The 20,815-nt window shown below is 40.1% G+C and overlaps 1 protein-coding gene across 2 annotated transcripts; it reads right to left on the bottom strand.

Annotated features, from left to right (window-relative positions):
- Positions 1 to 235: 235 nt before the first annotated feature.
- LOC148854708 (BED zinc finger and hAT dimerization domain-containing protein) lies at positions 236 to 20,126 on the bottom strand. 2 transcript variants are annotated; one of them, XM_088981982.1, is made up of 7 exons: positions 19,631 to 19,850; positions 19,475 to 19,524; positions 19,291 to 19,378; positions 15,695 to 15,767; positions 2,819 to 3,040; positions 1,703 to 2,556; positions 236 to 1,582 (listed from the first exon to the last, which is right to left on the bottom strand). In XM_088981982.1, the coding sequence occupies exons 3-7, from the start codon at positions 19,300 to 19,302 to the stop codon at positions 668 to 670; spliced, it is 2,076 nt and encodes a 691-aa protein (XP_088838108.1). In that variant the 5' UTR covers positions 19,303 to 19,378; positions 19,475 to 19,524; positions 19,631 to 19,850; the 3' UTR covers positions 236 to 667. The 2 variants fall into 2 exon arrangements, with proteins under 2 accessions (XP_088838108.1, XP_088838107.1); XM_088981981.1 differs by having other exon boundaries at positions 19,291 to 19,524; positions 19,631 to 20,126.
- Between the last annotated feature and the right edge of the window lie 689 nt (positions 20,127 to 20,815).

Raw genomic sequence — 20,815 nt, 5'->3', positions numbered from 1 at the left:
AGAGTATTGGGCCCACAACAATGGAAACTCCCTCCCCTTGTTTGGCACGCAATATCAAACAAACTATTTTCGGGTAACCTTCAATGATTCTGATTTAAGTGTGTTTTGTATCATTGAAGGCGAAAGCGACAGAGAGAGAATTGATTAATGGGCTTGGGCTGTTGGACCATTTCCCATTCAAATGGGTTTCGTACCTGCTGCCCACTTGGATAAAAGGTTCTGGCAAACAAACAAATATAAGAATAAGATACACTTTCTTTGCCCAACGGCAAATCTTAACAAATATCCATATTATGCCCATATACAGGCACATAATAAAAACACTTCACTTGGAAGTTTCAGTCTATAACTAGTCTCTCAATGGATTACTTCCTGGTTAGCCTTTCCAGTGTTGTCATCTAATCTGTACATCAGAGTTCTACTCCTACATACAACAAAGCGAAGGGAAGAGATAAAACTTCTTCCCGTCTTCCTTTTCTACATGAGTGAGAAACATAAATTACATATATCAGATCAGCAGCTGAGAATATGAACCATGATCATGATCATCACCAACCAACTCCACTGGGTCCATATCTTCCCCTTCCTGGTAGACTTGTATGCCATATCTCCCTATTCATTCCTGATTCTTCCACACATTATCCCATCTTTATTTCCTTTTTATCTCTTACTTTGGTTTCTTGTCAAACCCTGTAGAGCCATTATCAGTGATTGCAGTAGCAGATTCCATCAGCTTCTCATAGTCAACCTCAGCTGACTGATACTTCAACTTGAATCCACTCTGGATCCATGATCGTATGCAGAGGAGGGATTGAATGTTGCCATGGGGTAAACAGAACTTTTGTTTGTCGACTTCATCACCTTTTCTGCAGAACAGCTCATCAGGTGCCACAGAGGTTGCCTGAACAGCCAGGAAATCTCGAGCCATCACAGAAAGCCGTGGGTATCTTGTGCTGTTTGCCTTCCACCACTCTAAAACATCTGTAGGAATGGGAGCAGGAGGTTCGGAGAGATACTGGGTGAGTTCATCTGTGGCTGTGCTCATGCTCACCCTGCGCCTCTTACGAGCAATCTCCTCTGCAAAAGAGACACTACCTCCATCTTCACTATCCTGAGCAGTGTAGCCATTGGCCATGACAGGGAAATGACTGGTAGAGTAATTTCTCATAAAATGGTTCCTTGCTTCTTCAAGGTTGTTCTCTGAATTTAAACTCTCAGGGATAAGGTCACTCTTGATCCTGGGATCAAGGATTGCAGCCATATATGTGAAAACATTATAGACCTGACCATTGTAACTCCGGGACTTCTTCGCCATGTCCTCAGCCGTACTCTTGAGCCAGTCAGGATTATGACGGGAGTCCCTACAGGCGGCAATCATCTCAGAAACATGGTCCATGAAGAAGAGAACCAGCCCAATAGTGAGGGCCTTGCTTGTGCAGATGTTATTTGTGGTCTTGTAGAATGGCTCTAGGTATGCATGCATGATATTGATAGCATTCTTCTCTGCAGGGCTCAGCAGCATATTCCTACTCCCAAGAGTATCCTCGTGATTCCTAATAACAGCATCCATTGATTTGCTGGCCTGCATAGTATCCCAATTCCAGGTTGATCACTAAAATACTGGAATAAACAATAATGGCCCAAAAATTAGACAGTGGTAGCAAACATGGCATAGGAGCCCATTAAGGACAAGACTAATTACCTTACGCACAATATCGAGCATCAAGTAATTTCCACTCCACCGGGTCGAAGCATCAAGAGGAAATTTCCAGGAACCTTCTTGATAAGCTGCTGTTGTTTTGTTGAACTCCTCTGAAATCTCAACGGATGCATTCATTTCTAATACAAATTCCCGGATCTTGGATATTACTGGTTTCACAGTTCTTAATCCATCCTCTATAATCAGGTTCAGTGTCCGAGCCGCACATGGGATGTAGCAGAAGGGTACTACCTTCTGACCATCCAAATGCATGGCATTCTGACTGTTATCATGTGTGCATGAGAGGATCCTGCTTTCAATATTGTACATCTTGAGTACCTTGACCAGGGATTGATATATGTTTGTGCCTCCACAGGGGTAAGGTATGTGAGAGATATCAAGAAGAATATTATGGAGGGACCAATTCTCATCAATCCAATGGGCTCTCACACTCATGTAGGAGACCTGCTCATAGGATGTCCAGAAGTCAAGTGTGATCGAGACTCTAGAATTTACTTGTTCCATATATGCTTTTACATCATTCTGCATGCTCTTAAACACCTCAAGGATAACTGCTTGGAACTTTTGACCAGTCCAAAATTTGACTGATGAATTAAGGAATTTGAAGGAGTTTGACAGCCATTCTTCCTCCAAAGTGGAGGGAGGAAGAGAACCCAGAATTAGAAATTTGAGTAGCAACCAGTTAAGATGGTCCAAGTCCACTGAGGGTGGTTTAACTTGAGATTGAGGTTTCTTTGTTACGGGGCTAGGCTGTGGTGCTGTGTTATTGACAGCATCCCCAACCCCCATCTTATCATATCCAGGGTGACGATGATTTAGGTGCCTTCCCAGATTACCTTCACAAAGAAGAAAAATGGATAAAACACATAATGATTACTGAAGACAAACTTTTAGGTGAAACAGAGACAAAATCATAACCCCAAACGAGGACATTAGTTGTTGAGTTGGGCTTCTTTCGGAGCAGAGAAGTTCTTGCAATGGAATATTTCAGCTATATTTTCACCCTTTTACCTCTTTAATTCAAAACAAAAGGCAGCCTTTATTTTTTCCCTATGGAAATTCACTATGATGAAACATCATCTAATGCACAGAAATTACCAGTGGCAGTTGAAATAGAATAGCTTTGCTTGCAGAACTTGCATCTTCGACTCTTCCCATCAGGAGCAGTTTCAAAAAATTTGAGATACAATGATGTCATTGACTTTTTTCTGGGTTTTGCTGGAGGAGCTACATTCCCTTTCTCTGAAGAACCCAGGCCAATATCTATTGGATCAATACTTGGAATGAGTGTCATGTCCATCATGGCCTTTGGTTCCATATCTGCTCATTGTGACAAGTAGAATTATAGGGAAAATGAACAATGTTAGATCTCTAACAGCCAGAAATCCTCGCAAGAACATACACGCAACATGAAGTTGGGATTTTCTCCCCAGTCCCAATCAGCAGTAATACTCTATAATCATTTGACAGACAAATATAAGCCACTGGAGGCAAACCAACACCAAAGAATGAATCAGTTGCAATATGGAAAAATACCCTAGGAGAAAATGTGGCAACAAATCGCTGGCTCAAGCATTACCAGTCCTCTAGAGCAAGTTAACCACTTGAGTTAGGGTAGCATGAATATATGTTGACTTAGTTCACTAAATATTGAAAGAAATAACTCCATGATAAGATAACAATTAATTTCAATGAAAACAAGAAAAGTAAATGGAAGATATAGGAGACTTTTTATTTGAAGAGCAAGAAACTCTACGATATAGCATTTATTTATCTTCTTCTGCTGTATACATATAAGGTCTAAACTCCATTAGCTTCATAAGAAAATATCCACTTTATTAGACCATGTATTATACCTCTGCTCCTAAAGGAAATGATAGTGTAAATTGACTTAAAAACAAATAAATACAAACAGTTTGTATTTTGTCAACATCCCCTTGGTTAATAGGTGCTGAACAAATATGAGTCAATTATTTCCTTTTTCTTGGTATCCACATTCAATTACTCACTAGTTTTTCATGTAACATGCCCCCTTCTACAAATGGACCTTGCAGTAGCCCCATGTCGAGGTGTTTTAAGGGGGGTGTTCAGTTTGTGGTTTTGTTCTTTATGCTATTTGTATGCTATCCATGGTTCCAGAGCTAGCAAAATGGCATTCTTTTTCACATATCTTTTATAGATTTTTCAACTAGGAAACATGGTTCGCTGATGTAAGCTTGCCATGCCAGTTACATGGTGTATATCACACACCAATATGGCTCCACTCATAATGCCTCTGACTGTACGACTAAAGGTAAATAGTGAATGTCAATGTACACATGAATCATACAATCAATGCCCACATATCATGGTTCAGAAAATGAGACATGACTAGAATAACCTCTTTTGCATTGTGTTCCATTGTCATTTCCAAAAAAAAGAAAAAAGACTCTTATGGTTCTGGAACCATACTACCCTTTTTCACAACCATGAACCGAATACTACCTTAATTGTGATAGCAGTACTGCTTTTTTCAGGTTTTTTAATCAATAGAGACTACTTTTCAGTTTTATTTGTGGGCCTAGTGGGGAATTGGATACTACATTGTAGTGGGCATAGGCCTCTCAGGTACAATTTCTTCTGCATATTTTTTGCTTTGTGGAGTTTCTATGGCTACTCTGCCATATGCTCATCGTATACTTTTCACTTCAATTTAATATAATATGTTTATTAATAACCAGACAGCAATAACAAGAAGAACAAATTCATCAGAATAAAACCCAGTATCATCTACTCAATTTTGGGATCCCTTTAGCCAACACTGCTGAATGTTTTTTGAAAAGTTGGGCAAGCTATGCTGATATAATCTAAGGTTCCATGACACGTATGCTTTAATTTACACAACAATGGTTCAACGACCAAAGATTTTCTAGGAATATCTTTGGTAGACACCAATGAAGCATTTCCATAATAAGTTGAGATTCAAGATCAAGTTTTTATAGGGTTACATGTTCCGGTTCTGATGCTTCACAAGTACTAGAATGGTTCTAACTTCTATGGTTTACACCTACAAGAAGGGATATGGTGAGAAGGTGATGATTCTAATATTAGAAAGGAATGTCCAAAGGTGTACGGTGTGGTCTTACAAAGCTGTCAAGGCAATGCCCGGGAAGCTAGGCAAGTTAAGATTTTCACCTTTCTCCATTCTTTGGAAGGTTTCATAAAAGGCACTCATACAACTTCTTAAGTACTAGCCTGGGCAATAAGTTGGGCACCTAGGTGACTAATGTTGCGAAGTGGCTTATAATATTAAATTACACAATTAGAAAAATTTTAGTTTAAATAAGGAATTGGGAAAGACTACAGACAATTTAACTCAAGTTAGAGTTGGAAGTAATTTGGTTGACAATGGAGAAGAAAGAAACTCAGCAATATACACAAAATATGCAGAAGCTTACAGAGGATTTCAAAGGAGAGAGGAAGGTTGATGTTAAAGAAGAGCAAGAGCATGATAAGGAGCAGGAAACAGGAACTGACCAAGATGGAATTGAGTCTGAAAATGTGTCAGGGTTGAATAAAGGTTAGTTGATGGTAATTAGTGGGAAAGAAGGATTTTAGAAAAGCACAAGCACTCACACTATAAAAGAAAAAAGAACCATAGAACAAAGCCCAGAAATGGTCACCCCCTCGTCAAAGGACTTCCCAAATCTTGAAAAAGGAAGAAGCAGAGTAACAATGGTTGGGGGACAGCCATTTATCTCCATTGCCCATAACTCTGGCCTGTTTGGCATTTGGAAGACAGCCTTCATATGCACCAAAACAGAGAGATTTGGAAACTCTCAGTGAAGCCTCAGTGAGAGAGGCAGAACCTACAGAAATAACAAATCTTGTAAACTCTTTCAGCGAAGCCTACATCTCTCCTTCAACCCCTAACCTTCGGATTTGGAAACCCAACCCAAATGGCAAGTTCACTACCAACTCCTACTTCAAGACACCACCTTCTCCGCCAAGAAGGTATATGTTATAATTCAGGTCTGTCTTAGAGTTCGGCCTGACTGAGTTCAGTTATGTAGAAGAAGAAAAGGTGATAGAGAAAAAGAGAGAGAGAGAGAATTCTGGTTCGAACTGATAGAGTCAACTTGACTTCTCCTAGTCGGCCAGTAAGTATTTATATTATTATTAAAACATGACTGAAAAGACCTATGTGCCCTTACTTAAGTTAAGAGCACATGTACCAATACAGCACTACAAATCATCAACATCAATCAAAGTATAAAGACAGAAATACCCCTACGCTAACACTCCCCCTCAAGCTGGTGAGTATATATCATATACTCCCAGCTTGTTACATATGTAGTCCACTCTTCCCTGACTCAAGCCTTTTGTAAATAAGTCAGCCCACTGATTTCCTGTATTAACATGTGTAGTGTCTAGCTCTCCATTCAGCACCTTCTCCCTCACAAAGTAACAATCAACCTCAATGTGCTTGGTTCTTTCATGAAACACTAGATTAGAGGAGATATGAACTGCAACCTGGTTATCACAATAGAGCTTCATTGGAGTGTTAATGTTGTACCCTACTTCCTATAGAAGGTTCCTTAGCCACACTAATTCACAAGCGATGCGCGCCATAGCCCTATATTCTGCTTCTGCACTACTTCTTGCCACAACCGTCTGCTTCTTACTTTTCCATGTCACCAGGTTACCTCCCAGAAACGTGCAATAGCCTATAGTAGACCGCCTATCAGACATAGAACTTGCCCAATCAGCATCAGAATACCCTTCTATTTCAAGTTTTCCCCCACTCTTGTATATCAGATCGCGACCCAGAGCCCCTTTTAGATACTTCACAATTCTCAGAACCGCATTCCAATGAGGAATCAGAGGTTTTTGCATAAACTGGCTTACCACACTAACTACAAATGAGATGTCTGGTCTGGTAATGGTTAGGTAGTTCAGTTTGCCCACGAGTCGTCGATGTCTGCCAGGGTCTTCTAACACTTCACCCATATCACTGCTTAGCTTGGTATTTGTGTCCATGGGTGTTTCAGCTGGTTTGGCACCCAACAAGCATGTTTCTTCTAGCAAATCAAGCACATACTTCCTCTAGCACAAGTTAATCCCATACTTGGATCTCACTACCTCTATCCCCAAGAAGTATTTCAGTTTACCCAGATCCTTTGTCTAAAAGTGATCCTACAGATAAGTCTTCAGCCTGTCAATACCAATGTTATCATTCCCAGTAATAACAATATCATCTGCATACACCACCAACAGTATTTTTCCTCCCGGAGAGCCATGACTAAATACAGAATGGTCAACTTTGCACTATTTCATACCAAACTTCTTTACCACCTCACTGAACCTACCAAACCATGCTCGAGGAGACTGTTTAAGCCCATATATAGCCTTCCTTAGTCTGCACACCTTACCATCCTCCCTCTGAGCAACAAACCCTGGAGGTTGCTCCATGTAGACCTCCTCGAGTAAGTCACAATGCAAAAAGGCATTCTTGATATCAAACTGATATAGTGGCCACTCATACATGGCTGCAAGAGAGATCACAACACGAACGGACCCTATCTTAGCAACCGGTGAGAAGGTCTCTGTGTAGTCAATGCCATAGGTTTGGGAGTACCCTTTTGCAACTAATCACGCTTTCAGGCGCTCAACACTACCATCAGGCAAATTCTTAACCGTATAAACTCATTTACAACCAACAACTTGCTTCCCAGGAGGAAAAGCAATGAGGTCCCAAGTATAATTATGATGAACGGTTGAGAGTTCTTCTTCCATGGCACGACACCACCCTGGAGAGGCAAGGGCTTCCTGGACATCTTTAGGAACAATAACTGATGATAACAAGGTAACAAACTGGCGATGGGAAGCAGAAAGGTGAGTAAGAGAAACATAATTAGAAATGGGATGAAGGGTGCAAGTACGTTTACCTTTCCGCAAAGCAATGGGTAGATCAATCTCAGATGCTAAATGCGGGTCTGGTACCGGATCCGTCGACGGAGATGTAGCTGAAGGAGTAGTAGCTGGTGCACGTGGGCGATGTGTATACACATGATGGATAGGTGGGCGTTCAACAGGTGGTGGCACTGGAGGCAAGGATTTGGTCACGACTGGAACAAAGGGAGGAGGATCGACAACGGGAAGTGGAAGAGGAGGTGATGAGGAGGAAGAAGCATCACCAGACCCCAAAAAGAACGGAGTAGACTCAAAGAAACTGACATCAACACACACAAAGGACAGTCGAGAACCAGGATGGTAACACCTATACCCTTTTTGGGTCCGAGAATAGCCAAGGAAGATGCACTTGAGAGAACGGGCATCAAACTTGTCGTTCCCGGGACCCAGATTATGGACAAAAAAGACACACCCAAAAACTCAGCATAAGAGGGAACGAAGACAAAGTGGGAAACAAGACTTGAAATGGAGAATGACCATCAAGGATGAACGTGGGCATCCGATTAATCAAAAAACAAGAGGTAAGCACTGCATCACTCCCAAAAGGTTTGGGAACATGCATGTGATGCATTAGGGATCTTGTTGTTTCAAGGAGATGGCGATTCTTTCTCTCAACCACCCCGTTTTGTTGTGGGGTGTAGGTACACGAGGTCTGATATATAATGTTGTGTTGGTCTAGGTATTCCTGAAATGATGAGGATAAATATTCGCAGCCATTATCAGAACGAAAAACTTTGATATGGGTACCAAATTGGTTACGAATCTTAGCATTAAATTTTTAAAAAATGGTAAACAATTCACTTCTTTCTTTCATTAAATAGAGCCACGTCATCCTTGAAAAATCATCCACAAAAATGACAAAATATCTATATCCATTATATGACATCACTTTATAAGGACCCCAAACATCTGAATGAACTAAAGAAAAAGGACTCAACACACGGTTATCAACCCTAGAACTAAAGGGAACACGATGGTGTTTCCCAAACTGACACGACTCACAATCCAAAACAAAAAGCTGACTCAAGGACGGAACCAAGAACTTCAAGACTTTAGCGACAGATGACCAAATCGGCAGTGCCACTGGAGAGAGAAAGAGATGACTGGAGAGTTGTTGAAGTTCTACCACCACCGTCAAGATAATACAATCCACGTGCTTCATGCCCTCCACCAATCTTCATCCCCGTCTTGAGATCCTGAAAGACACACAGAGAAGGATAAAAGGTAATGGAGTAGTTAAGTGATTTGGTCAGCTTACTAACAGACATAAGGTTAAAAGGCAATTTAGGAACATACAGAACTGATGAGAGGGATACAGGATCTAGGTCAACATTACCAACACCACAAATTGAGGATGTGGAACCATTAGCAAGGGTGACAGATTGTGATGTTAAGCAATGCGATAAGGAGAAAAACACACCTGAAGTTCCAATCATGTGATCGGAGGCTCCAGAGTCAATGATCTAGGGATTGGGTGTAGATGCCAGACAAGCCATACCTGAGTGAGCAAAAGTCGTCGTGTTCTGCTGTGATTGGATAAACCTCTCATATTCATCACGGGGAACACTCACCATCTCCTTCATGGGACCATTTGTGGATGTAGGAGGCAACTGGTCAGATGAATGATTCTCCTATCTAAAGCTGGAACTTGAATCACCTGTCGCGGCATGATTGGCCCAGGTTGAGGGAGGACCATGTAGATCATAACAATAGTTGATGGTATGTCCATCCATACCACAATGAGTGCCCTTCCTCGGGCCTGAGCTACGTCCTCTACCACGGGCTCCCCCTGAATCTCTGCTCCCAGTACGACCACCACCACGATTATGAGTAGACCCACCATTGCCACTTCGGCCATATGCAGAACCACTACCACCACCACGACCAGACTGAGCTCCCCGAGCTCCACCTCTACCACCACGGCCTCTCGATGCAGCAAAGGCAGATCTATATGAGATATTAGAGTTCTCAATATATCCGATAGAAATCCTCCGAAGTCGAGCAAATATCTCTTCTAGGGACGAAAGAGCTGATCCCCCTAATATCTGAGCCCGTACTGGTTCATATTCAGACTTTAGTCCCACCAAAAATCTAGTCACATCAAACTACTCTCTCTGTTGTTGCTGAATCTTGACATCAGAAGTGAGAGGATGATAGACATTCAACTCATTACGTATGTTCCTCATGTTGGCATAGTACTCCTCAAGACTCTGATTGCCCTGTTGCAGATTAAAGTGCTCTCGATAAAGCTGATAAACTCTGGTTGTATTGTCTTGCCCCGAATACAATTTCTTCGCATGGTTCCACACATCTTTGGCAGTATCAAGGAACATGAAGTTCACACTAATCCTGGGTTCCATACTGTTCCACAACCATGTGATGATCTGAGCATCCTTTTGCTCCCAATCTTCATACTCGTGAGAGTCAGAGGAGGGTTTCTCCTCTCTGATGTGTTTTACCTTCTTCTTTGCCTTCAGAAAGACTTCAACGGATTTAGCCCAAGGCACATAATTCTCTCCATTTAACTTAATGGAGATCATCTGAACATTCAGATAGTCTATAGGCACCATCACACTAGGTTTATAATCATTATTGTCTCTCATTATGTTATCACCAATTCTGCACACTTGCTGAATTCTATTATCACTGAGATTTGCACACTACACACCACTAGGTCACACCTGTCACACTGATTGCAACACTAATTGTTGCTGTAATGTGTGCTCTTTACACCACAAACCCTAGATCACACCTGTCACACTGATTTCAACACTTGTTGTTTGTTGAAAAGTGTGCTCACACCACAAACCCTACTCCTACAACTACCTGAAATCTCACCACTATATGATCATATCTCTTCCTTCAAAAAGCACAAAGAAACCAGCATAAACCCTAGCATATGGTCTGAAACACATCTCTTATTTAATCCATAACAGATATCATGCACTGAAATCTCTTACTTATCGCTGAAGTAAAAACCATACGAGCAGGAGAGCAGTCCACACACAACAGCCGCTTCACACACAACCTTCACACACAACAGCCACTGCCCACGTAGTTCGGCCCTCTATTATTCCTCTACTAGGAGAGGGCGACCTCAGAAATCATAGCAACTGACCACATACGATCTGACTTGAGGCACAGAGACTCCCAAGGGGAGAGGGCGATCACTCCTTTTCAGCCCTTTCCCTTATCTCCAATCGAACACAGAAAAAAAGAGGAAAACCCTAGATAGGGTGTGCAGAGAATGAACCCTAGGCAAGCAGAAATCTAGGCAGATTTAACCTGCTCTGATACCATGTTATAATTGAGGTCTGCCTTAGAGTTCGGCCTGACTGAGTTCAGTTATGTAGAAGAAGAAAAGGTGAGAGAGAGAGAGAGAGAGAGAGAGAGAGAGAGAAGAGAGAATTCTGGTTCGAACTGACAGAGTCAACTTGACTTCTCCCAGTCAGCCAGTAAGTATTTATATTATTATTAAAACATGACTGGAAAGACCTATGTGCCCTTACTTAAGTTAAGAGCAGGAGAATGAACCCTAGGCAAGCAGAAATCTAGGCAGATTTAACCTGCTCTAATACCATGTTATAATTCAGGTCTGCCTTAGAGTTCGGCCTGACTGAGTTCAGTTATGTAGAAGAAGAAAAGGTGTGAGAGAGAGAGAGAGAGAGAGAAAGAGAGAAGAGAGAATTCTGGTTCGCACTGACAGAGTCAACTTGACTTCTCCCAGTCGGCCAGTAAGTATTTATATTATTATTAAAACATGACTGGAAAGACCTATGTGCCCTTACTTAAGTTAAGAGCACATGTTCCAACACAACACTACAAATCATCAACATCAATCAAGGTATAAAGACAGAAATACCCCTATGCTAACAGTATAGAATACTCATATACCTCCTAGAGTTTCCTTCTTCATTTAGGAGGCCTGCCTACGGAAACTAAATACCTATGATGTGTTACAAAAGAAGTTCAGAGGCAGATGCATATCCCCACATGTCTGCCCCCTCTGCCTCAACAATGGCGAGACAGCGGAGCACCTTTTCCCTCACTGCCCATTAGCAAGGAAAATCTGGTGTTCCTTTCTCAGTCTAGTGGGACTCTAACTGGATATTCCCAAACCAAGTCATATATCTACTGCAACAATGGCACTGCAAAGACCTTGGAAGTAGGGGCAAAATTTATTGGAGCACGGTGACCCACACAGTGTTATGGGGAGTCTGGGAAGAAAGAAACAACAGATCCTTTGAAAACAAAGCTAGGAATACTGAGGATATAATCTCTCACGTTACATACCTTTGCAACAGCTGGGCCCCTAAACTCTGAAGTTTTCAAAGGCACCACATTAAATGACCTCCAGAGAAACCTGGAAGAAGTCCTCTACACTTACCCTGGAATCGGCTTTACTCAAACATCCTGTCCTAGGGAGTAGAACCAGTTAACTCTAAGCTTTGATGGCAGTGCTCAAAAGTCCACAAGTCAAGCAGGGGTTGGAGGAGTAATCTGTGGGAGTGGGGGAAACATCCTTTGGGCTTTCAGTGGTCTGATTGGGAGAGCTGATGCCACCGAGGCAGAGATATTAGCTGACCTCACAGGTCTTTGTTTCATCAAAATGTTAGGCCTTTCCTCTTTATCAATCGAGGGCGACTCAGCTAACACAATAAACTGGTTAAGGCAGAGGACTGGAGGCCATTGGAGGCTTGCTCATCTGCTGGCTGAAGCCAGAGATATTCTAAATACCCAGAATATGAAGCTGGTTTGGATTCCTAGGGTGGAGCCCATAGAGAAAATATGTTTTCTGATGCTTCTCTACCTATGCAATTCTGTTTCTGCCTTTCAAGGCCTTGTATTTTGTTAACTTATCTCAGACTCAGTTAACCTTTAATATATTCTGTTAACCTTTCTTCAAAAGAAAAAAAAAAAGATTTTCAGATGAAACACATCTAAATTAATAAAACAGTTGATCTGCAAGGTGGTGGAGGTCAGTAAATTATTGGATTTGTTTTTCTTGGGAGGTGGAGAGTTTGTGAGGTAGACATTTAAAGAATCGGAGGGAAGTATCCGATGAAAACTAATTTGGATTTGAAGTAGCTGGCCTTAACTTAGGGCCAGAAGATGCTCTAGACAATAGGAGGCCAAGGTAAGAGATAAGTGTTGTTGACATAAAGGGGGGAGAGGTGGAAGCTTCACTGACCTTTGAGAAGAATGCAATTTTGGATCTAAATTGAAAGAATCTATTAGGATAGATCTGAATTGAAAGAATCTATTAGGATCCCCAATGCAGTAAGACACTCTAGAAATCAGAAAAATTGTCAAACTGTCAAGGTTTCTTAAGTATTTTGCAAGGATAAAACGAAGATTATTTGGGATTGGGCCTAGCAAGAAGATAAAGAAATCAAAGAGAGATTCCAAGAAAAGCAATGAGGTTCTGAGCCAAGCTAAAGGAGAAGCTGCCTGACAATGATTATTAGGAGCATGAATAGGGAATGGCAACAGGGCGGATTTGGGAGGGATTTGTAAATTCTAGACCAAAACCCATAGCGGGTTGGATTTTCAAATTGCAAACCCTCCTTGCACATGACAATGCATAACCCTCCCCAATCCTACCCTCTCTGCATTTTGAGGGTGGGGTGGGTCAGGTTGACAGGTTGGGTCCAAAACTCACAAACATCAGAGTTTCCAATTATTTGACTAAAAATTGTACAAAACACATAAACTATCAATTATCCTTCACAATATGCGGGTTGGGGAGGGTCGGTTTTAGCCTAACATCAGTCCCACCTGTATCCGTCGGGTTGTAAAATCCCAAAACCCACCCCACCCCAAAATCCATTTTTCAAGCAAAGAAAACCTTCCCTGTCAAGGAAGTAGGGGGTTTTGGTTCTTTATGGTTTTGTACTTTTGTTTTGAAGTATTGGCTGGCCCTAGGGTTAGGTTGGGTTAAGGTTTTTGTTCATCTCTTGGGTGACTGGTGGTCACTTTTCTTGTATCTTCTTTTGCGTTTTTAATAAATTTTATTTTATTACCCAAAAAAATATTAAGTTACACATTGATACACTAAATCATAATTAATATAACACATTAAAACATGATTTTCTATTTGTTGACTTCACCTTCTTTTTTGTTGGAGACTTAGGGTTCAGATTTCAGATTTCCTCCTTGGTTGGCATTTAGGGTTTGGGCTGGAAGAAAGAGAAACCTCTTCTGTTTTATCACTTTCAGATGCTGCTTTGGTACTAAACAAGGGGCTCCTCCCCCTTTTTGTTTATTTTTTAGTGCTAAAACAGGGCTAAGTTTATATTTAAATGGCCTTCCATGAATATCATGATTGTTTATGCTTTCATACAGAATTTGTGGTTATTTGATTATATAATTGCTAATTGTTAGTGCAGAAGATTTCAGGTTACTATGCAAAATAGGTATTCCCTGGTTGCCTAGCTACACCTTGGCACCCTGACAACTATGGGACTTTATACTATTTTTGTATAGAAGATATGCACAGTGAGGCTTCTATGATATTATGAAAAGGTTAAGTGATTTTAGGTGACCAAGTCTGAATCATTTTTGGGTCTAAGGGAGTGTTATTTTGTTTGGTCTTGGGTGGCCGGTTGAGTGGACAAGAATGGAATGATTTGTTTATTGATAATTACTTTGTTAGTGTGGTTATGGTGTTTCTGAGAGGGCTTTGGTGTTGGGCATTATATACCTTGATGGTGATGCCTTATCACCAAAGCTTGTACCCTCTGTAGTCTGTCCTTTTCTCTCTTAATATCAAAAGGAAAGTGAAATGCGTTTCATTCCCAAGTTTTAGGAATGAAGGGAGAAAGTTACAACAGCTGAAAGATGACCTGATTCAACACATTTTACACTAAAAAACAAGCTCAGTTCTCCTACACTTGATGCCTTCCACTAAGGCAGACATTAACCAATGAAAATTCATAAAAAAAAATCACAGGGGTGGTTTTGATTGGTTAAATTCACAAACATGATAGTGGGTGGGTAGCATACCGAAATATCTCATGTTTGAGCGTTTGACCAATCAAAGCCACCCCCATGACTTTTGATGAATTTTTATTAGTTAGTGTACACCTTATTACAAGACATTAGTGTATGCCAATAGTAGCCCCTAAAAAACTGATACACAATCTTACAAAAACCCTTCCTGGACCAGGTGACCTGCAATAAATAATCCTCTAGCCACTCATTCCCTAGCAAGACTGCAAGAGCATCTGCCAGACTGCTGGCAGATCTAGGCCCCCAATTGAATGAGCAATTTGGATGAGATCCAATATTCCAACTTCCCTTATCATGTACCTAAGGATCCAAGAACCATGTTCTCCTGCTCATTGTTATTAAAAATTCTTTCATTTCATATACTCCAGAAGGTTGCTGCTCTGGTATAGTGCTACATCAATTTTCACAATCCTTAAAGCAGGATACATGCATGAGGGAGCAAATGCCAAAATGGTCTTCTTCTTCTCTAAAGCGTATTTCTAATATTCATTATCTTCTTTGAGGCTTTCTGACAAAAATACAAAATGCTTTGAACTTAGGGGGAGAAGGGCCATTCCACACAACTTTGACTGGGAACAGTAGGGGATTAGTGAGGAAAGGTATCAAAGGCTTTGTAAATATAACATTATGTAAAGATGATATTTGCAAATATAAGATTATGTAAATATAACAAGTGTATTTTATTGGGTCTACCCCAAATTCCAAACCCAACCCTTTCACAGGCATGCTAAAGGACACAATAGAATGCATCAAAGACAACATCCCACTACCTAGAACAAGACTTTAAACACAAGAGCTCAAGTGTAGCCCAAGGAATGTATATCACAAAAGCAGAAGTAAATATAAGGGGAAACACTAAAACAACCTTTAAAACATAAAAGTAAATGACAAAGTCAGATCAACTGGAAAAAGAAGTGTCAAGACAAGCTTTTTCTTTCAATGGTTTAAACCGGAAAACCAAATCATGTCTGCTGATAGTGCAATTTTGAAGCATGATAGAAACATCATTACCTTTTAAGCTTTTAAATGCATTATTAACATTCCACTCCATTAGGTTCCCTGATTTCCCACTGACAGTTCCTGCCTGACAATCCAACAGATTTTGTCAAAAGAAAAGATACAAAAATATGTAGAACTTACAAGAAAAGATTCTACCATTTTAATTGCAGGGAAATGGACAAAAAGAAGATTATTAAGAAACTACATTAGAGAAATGCACAGATTGATACTGATTTCTATACAATGGGAAGCCTTCTTAAAGAACAAGGTGCTCAATTACTGGATAAAAGAATCCCCTTAGATTAGCATAAAATAACTAAGAGGGTATTTGATGTAAATGGATTTTTCTACTGTTGCATTTAGCAAACTTGCCATATTAGTGTTTTAGTATAAACAGGAAAAAAAAACGTTTTTTGGTGCCCATTAATGCAAATAAAAAATAAATAAATAAATAAAACCCAATCAGGGTACTATTACATTGTTGATTATGCTCAAACACAATGGTTAAAATTACTAAAATGCCAAATACTGTCTAAATATGTGCAAAAACTTCTAAAGATCAAATTCTTAAATGTTAGAATATAATGTGAAATAAAATAAATAATGTCATCGGCGTTTCTCCAATGATCAAGATGACTTGTGGAGACACCACATTGCTACCAAGTAGTATTTGGAATTTTGGTTGGGATGTGATAGAGGTTAGATCTTCTTTCAGATGTAGCCTTTGGCAAGTCACAAAAAGTTTATCTAAATTTTAAGGCACAAAAGTTAGAATGGAAGATGTTTCTAATACAAGAGTATAGACTGATGTCTGGTGCAGCAGAAGACCTCACATGGAATGCTTTCCCTCTCATTTCCTCATTGCTGAAGATTCAAAATGCTCTTGCTCAGATGACAATGGAGTTATGTGGTAGCCACGGTTAAGGAGGAACCTTCATGCTAAGAAGCTGATGATTTTTCTAGTATTTTCAGATTTGGTGATCAGCAACCAGATCACCCTGATTCTTTCTTTTTGCGGTTTAATACAATACCTTTTTCAAAAAAAAAAAAAAGGGATGATGGCTTTTCTTGTCTTTCAGATTTGCTAATCAGCAACCAGATTAATCCTAACACACCAAACACTACAGTTTGGGCAACTGATCACCCTGATTCTTGGTTAAGCCTTTCCCTTGCTTTATCATTGCCCCAAGCATTCCTTCCTCCTGGAACATCATGCCATCTGGATCCATGCTGTGCCCTCCAAGATTTCTTTCTTACTGCTGCTTGGATAAATGCCTCATTGTAGAGAGCTTCATTAGTAGAGGACATGGTTTAAAATGTCCCTAATTTCCCTAATATTTCCATGACATATTTCCATTTAGTGACACGAAATTTTACCGGAATCAACATTTCCCCAATGAACACTACCAGACAACAAATAGTTTCCACAACATATTTCCATTTTCACTTCCATGGGTAGCGGCATGAAATTTTACTGGAATCAACATATTTCCTAGTGAACACTACTAGTACTATGTGGATTCCAAGAAATAGTATTATAACATAAGTTGGTACAATATTGTAAATATGTTAAGTAACAATTTTATTGTCTGCCTAACTTACATGATTACCACTTTGAGCTAGCTCAAATATTCATTTTAAACATGAAGTTAAATATTAGTTCTTTGTTTGTGTAATAGATTATTAGGTTGATCTATTACAATCATTTACATTTTCTATAAGTTAAAATTTTGCTTTAACTCATTTTATCATGAAGCTCTGAATCTTAAAGTTTACAGGGCAACTTCAGAATGTATTCTTTTGTCTATAACCTTAGTTTCTTAGCTTTGTTTAATGATTTGCAACAATATAATAATTTAAAAATGTGTGCCTATTGCTTCTTTTGTCATTTCATAAAATACTTTTGTATATTTTGCTTATTTTAAAACGTTTCCACCATGTCTATAATTTTTACAATATTTCCGACATTTCTGACATGTTTCTTATATTTGGATGACCGACATTTCCACCGACATTGACATTTTAAACCTTGGTAGAGGAATCTCTCTGCACTACACCCCTTGCTGGTTATGTCATTCTGAAACTGAACCTACAAACGACTTGCTAGTACACTGTAGCTTCTCCATGCAACTATGGGCCCATTTTCTTAGTAATTTCAGGGTTCTTGGTGCTTTCCCCTATTGGTAGGGAAGCTCTTTTCCTGCTGGAAACTGGGGAACTTAAGTAGAAGAGGTTCTGTTATATGGAGTATTAGTCATTTAGACTATCTGGAGGAAAGGAACTATGAAATTTTTTATAGTAGGCAGCAATCTGTTGAACAGGTTCTCAGAAATGTCATTGGGATGGTTCATTCATGGCTTTTTGTTCACATGATCTCCAGTGGAGTTAGAGCTCGGCTTTCTTTTTTCTTTTCGTTTTTTTTTATTTTGAGTCACTGTTCAACTCTTACTGATCATTTATGTTTTCAAGCATGGCTTCTGCTTTCACTTGACTACATGAATAACGTCTTGGTTGGTCATCATAAAGAAGGCACAGTAGATGTTCAGGATCATCAAGTCTTAGCTAGGACAGCTTTTGAGAATTTGTGGCACTGGGCTGATCATCATCTTGTCTAGCTTTCTTTTGCTGCTATATCAAAGAAAAGAAGACGGAATAGAAAGGAGCCCAGAAATTAAAGACCTTATTGATCCCATGTCAAAGACTCAAAAATAATCCAGAAACTTTAGTTTTCTTTGAAAGAAAAAATATTGCTCATGAGTGACATTGGATTGAACCAGGTTCCAGAAAAATAAAAACTAATTTACCCGATTGAGCATGTTTTAGCCAACATATCATTATTACTGACCCAAATTTATAGTTAGACGTTTTTCTCATATCTGAAGAGAAAAACCAAGTTATATAATTAGGCTCTCAGAAGGCATGGGCTTCTCTGTCCTACCATGACCATCCATCCATATGTTGTCTAGTCTATCTTGATCTTGTGCTGTCAGAAACCACATTTGTAATCATTACTCTTGATGTTAAGAACTAAAAATGACTTTGCAACTCTGGCACTGTACAAAACTGTAAAATATAAATCAAAGCCTGCCATCAAAACAAGAGTTTGTACATCAAATGTGGAGAGCTCTCCAAAGAATTGTTTGTTTCATTATGGTCTGGGCAATAAGACCTACAATAAAGGTCAGATGCTCATTGGTGCATACGTTCAAAATCTCAAATTGTAGCAACTGTCTAGAGTCTAGACTATTACTATTCCATTGTTCAAGCCCTTTCTTGTTTACTTGTATGCATCTAATGATTGGTAGCATCTTAATTCAATGGAAACATCTGCAAAACCTAGATGGTTAAGTACATAAACTGTGATCACTAAAAAGATATCGACAGGAACGACATAATTGAGGTTCATTCTACTGATAGGATCGACAATAAGCTTCTATAATTCGAACAATTAAGAACGATAAGTGGCAAACGCTCCAATAAGCTAACCACACTATAAATAAATAAAAGTTAAAATACTCATAGAACCATTCTATATACTATTGAAAGCACCAAAAGTCTACTAGAAGAAGCATTTTCAAATTGCGATTACAAAAGTTAGCAACTTTTACCTCAAAGTTCATTGAGCTAGCAGCAAAAGTTTCAGAAAGGGCCGGCAGGGTTACTTCACCCTTCAAGTCCACTCCGATGAAAGACAATCTAAACAGCACGGAACAAGAAAAATCAAATCTTGACGCAAACACTGACAATTAGGGTTTCCGAACAGCAAGGAAACCCATTCACCATGTGACGTACTTGAAGGCTTCCTAGCCGGACAGCGACATCGCTGATGCTCGATTGAAATACTGCACGGGAACATTCAATTCAACACAAAGAAGTAGTAACAGGAAAAAGAAGACCCAAATGAGAGATTGGGAACACGGAGCAGAACAATGAGTTGCAGAGAGTTACCGCGGGAGGGAGAAAGTGATGACTGGGGGAGACGAAGCCGGATCGAAGCAGAATCTGAGCCGATCTGAGCCGAGCGAGACAAAAGAGCTAAGAGAGAAAGAAGATAGATCAGTCGTTTAGAGAGAGAAGAGAAGTCGAAGCTTCTTGTTTTAGCAGAGCCGCGACGCTTAAGGAGCGATTTCTCCAATCCATCCAACTCCAATCTGACTGACGCCTTCTTGACGGCTTAACGACGCCCCGCTTGCTTTATTTATGGACAGCAGAGTCTGAATTCCAAAAGCGTGGCTCGGCTGGCCGATCATGCGAATGGTCGGTCGGCTCGCGACTCGACCGGATTATCGATTCGTTCGGATGTCGAGTGCCGACACCCAGCCGATACTGTGCAGCAGCGCCGGGCTAAGACCGTGAATCACGGCCCTCGATGTATTGATGTGGTCCACCTTGATTTCAAGGTTTTAGCCCAGTGGAGTAGCCGATAAGCTGATCGTTCTTCTTCAAAAAACAGTGGGGCTACTACACATTTTTATACTGCTCAAGTGATGAGAGAGAAAACAAAGCGACAAAATAAAAAGGGTAGTTACGTCTTAGAAAAAAGAAAAGTGGAACGCAATCACGCAATAGGTGGCCCACCTTCCGAAGCCCCGGATTCCTAACTCCGAAAGTCCAATCCAAGTTGACATTTTTAACCTTTTAAGGTGAGGTCAGAGCCTCGAAGGTTTCCTTTTGGGCCAAGTGGGCCCAAAGATATTTGGGCTGTTCACTGAAAGTTCAAAATGAAGCCATCTCTGTGGAAGTCTCTGGCTTGGTCCATACGAGATACATGGCTACAAGCTTTGTGTGTATGTGGTTAGAACTAAAAAGTAAAAATCATGCAGCAGCGCCTTTATAAGCTAGAGTCCGGCTTTCTTCTATGTTACCAAGCCCAAGGCCAGTCAGCAAGAAAAATAAATAACAAAAAAAGCCCAAAGGCCAAAGGGGTTGGACTCGCAGGCTTGGCTCTATCTAAGGTCCAAATAAAATGGATTGGACTTCAAACCATGGTGGACTCTGCTTATTGTTGTATGGTCGAAGTTCCCCTCTTTTAATCTGATATAGATTATGAACCAATCTTTTCATGTGGATCCATGTTCACAAGAACTTGGCAAACATTTTAATGTTAACTTTCAATTTGAGAATGAAGACGAG

Source organism: Nelumbo lutea, chromosome 4 (genome assembly GCF_056320005.1).
Source record: "Nelumbo lutea isolate HS-2025 chromosome 4, American lotus-T2T, whole genome shotgun sequence".
Taxonomy (NCBI): Eukaryota; Viridiplantae; Streptophyta; class Magnoliopsida; order Proteales; family Nelumbonaceae; genus Nelumbo; species Nelumbo lutea.
Note: the sequence above shows the minus strand (reverse complement) of the source record. Positions and strands in the feature narration are given on the sequence as shown.

Bases quoted from the DNA above. Each gene is read 5' to 3' on its own strand.
- LOC148854708 (XM_088981981.1), bottom strand. The intron at 3,041-15,694 runs GTAATGATGTTT...CACAATGAGCAG, and splicing joins TGCATTTAAAAGCTTAAAAG to ATATGGAACCAAAGGCCATG. The intron at 1,583-1,702 runs GTAATTAGTCTT...GATACTATGCAG, and splicing joins TGCTCGATATTGTGCGTAAG to GCCAGCAAATCAATGGATGC.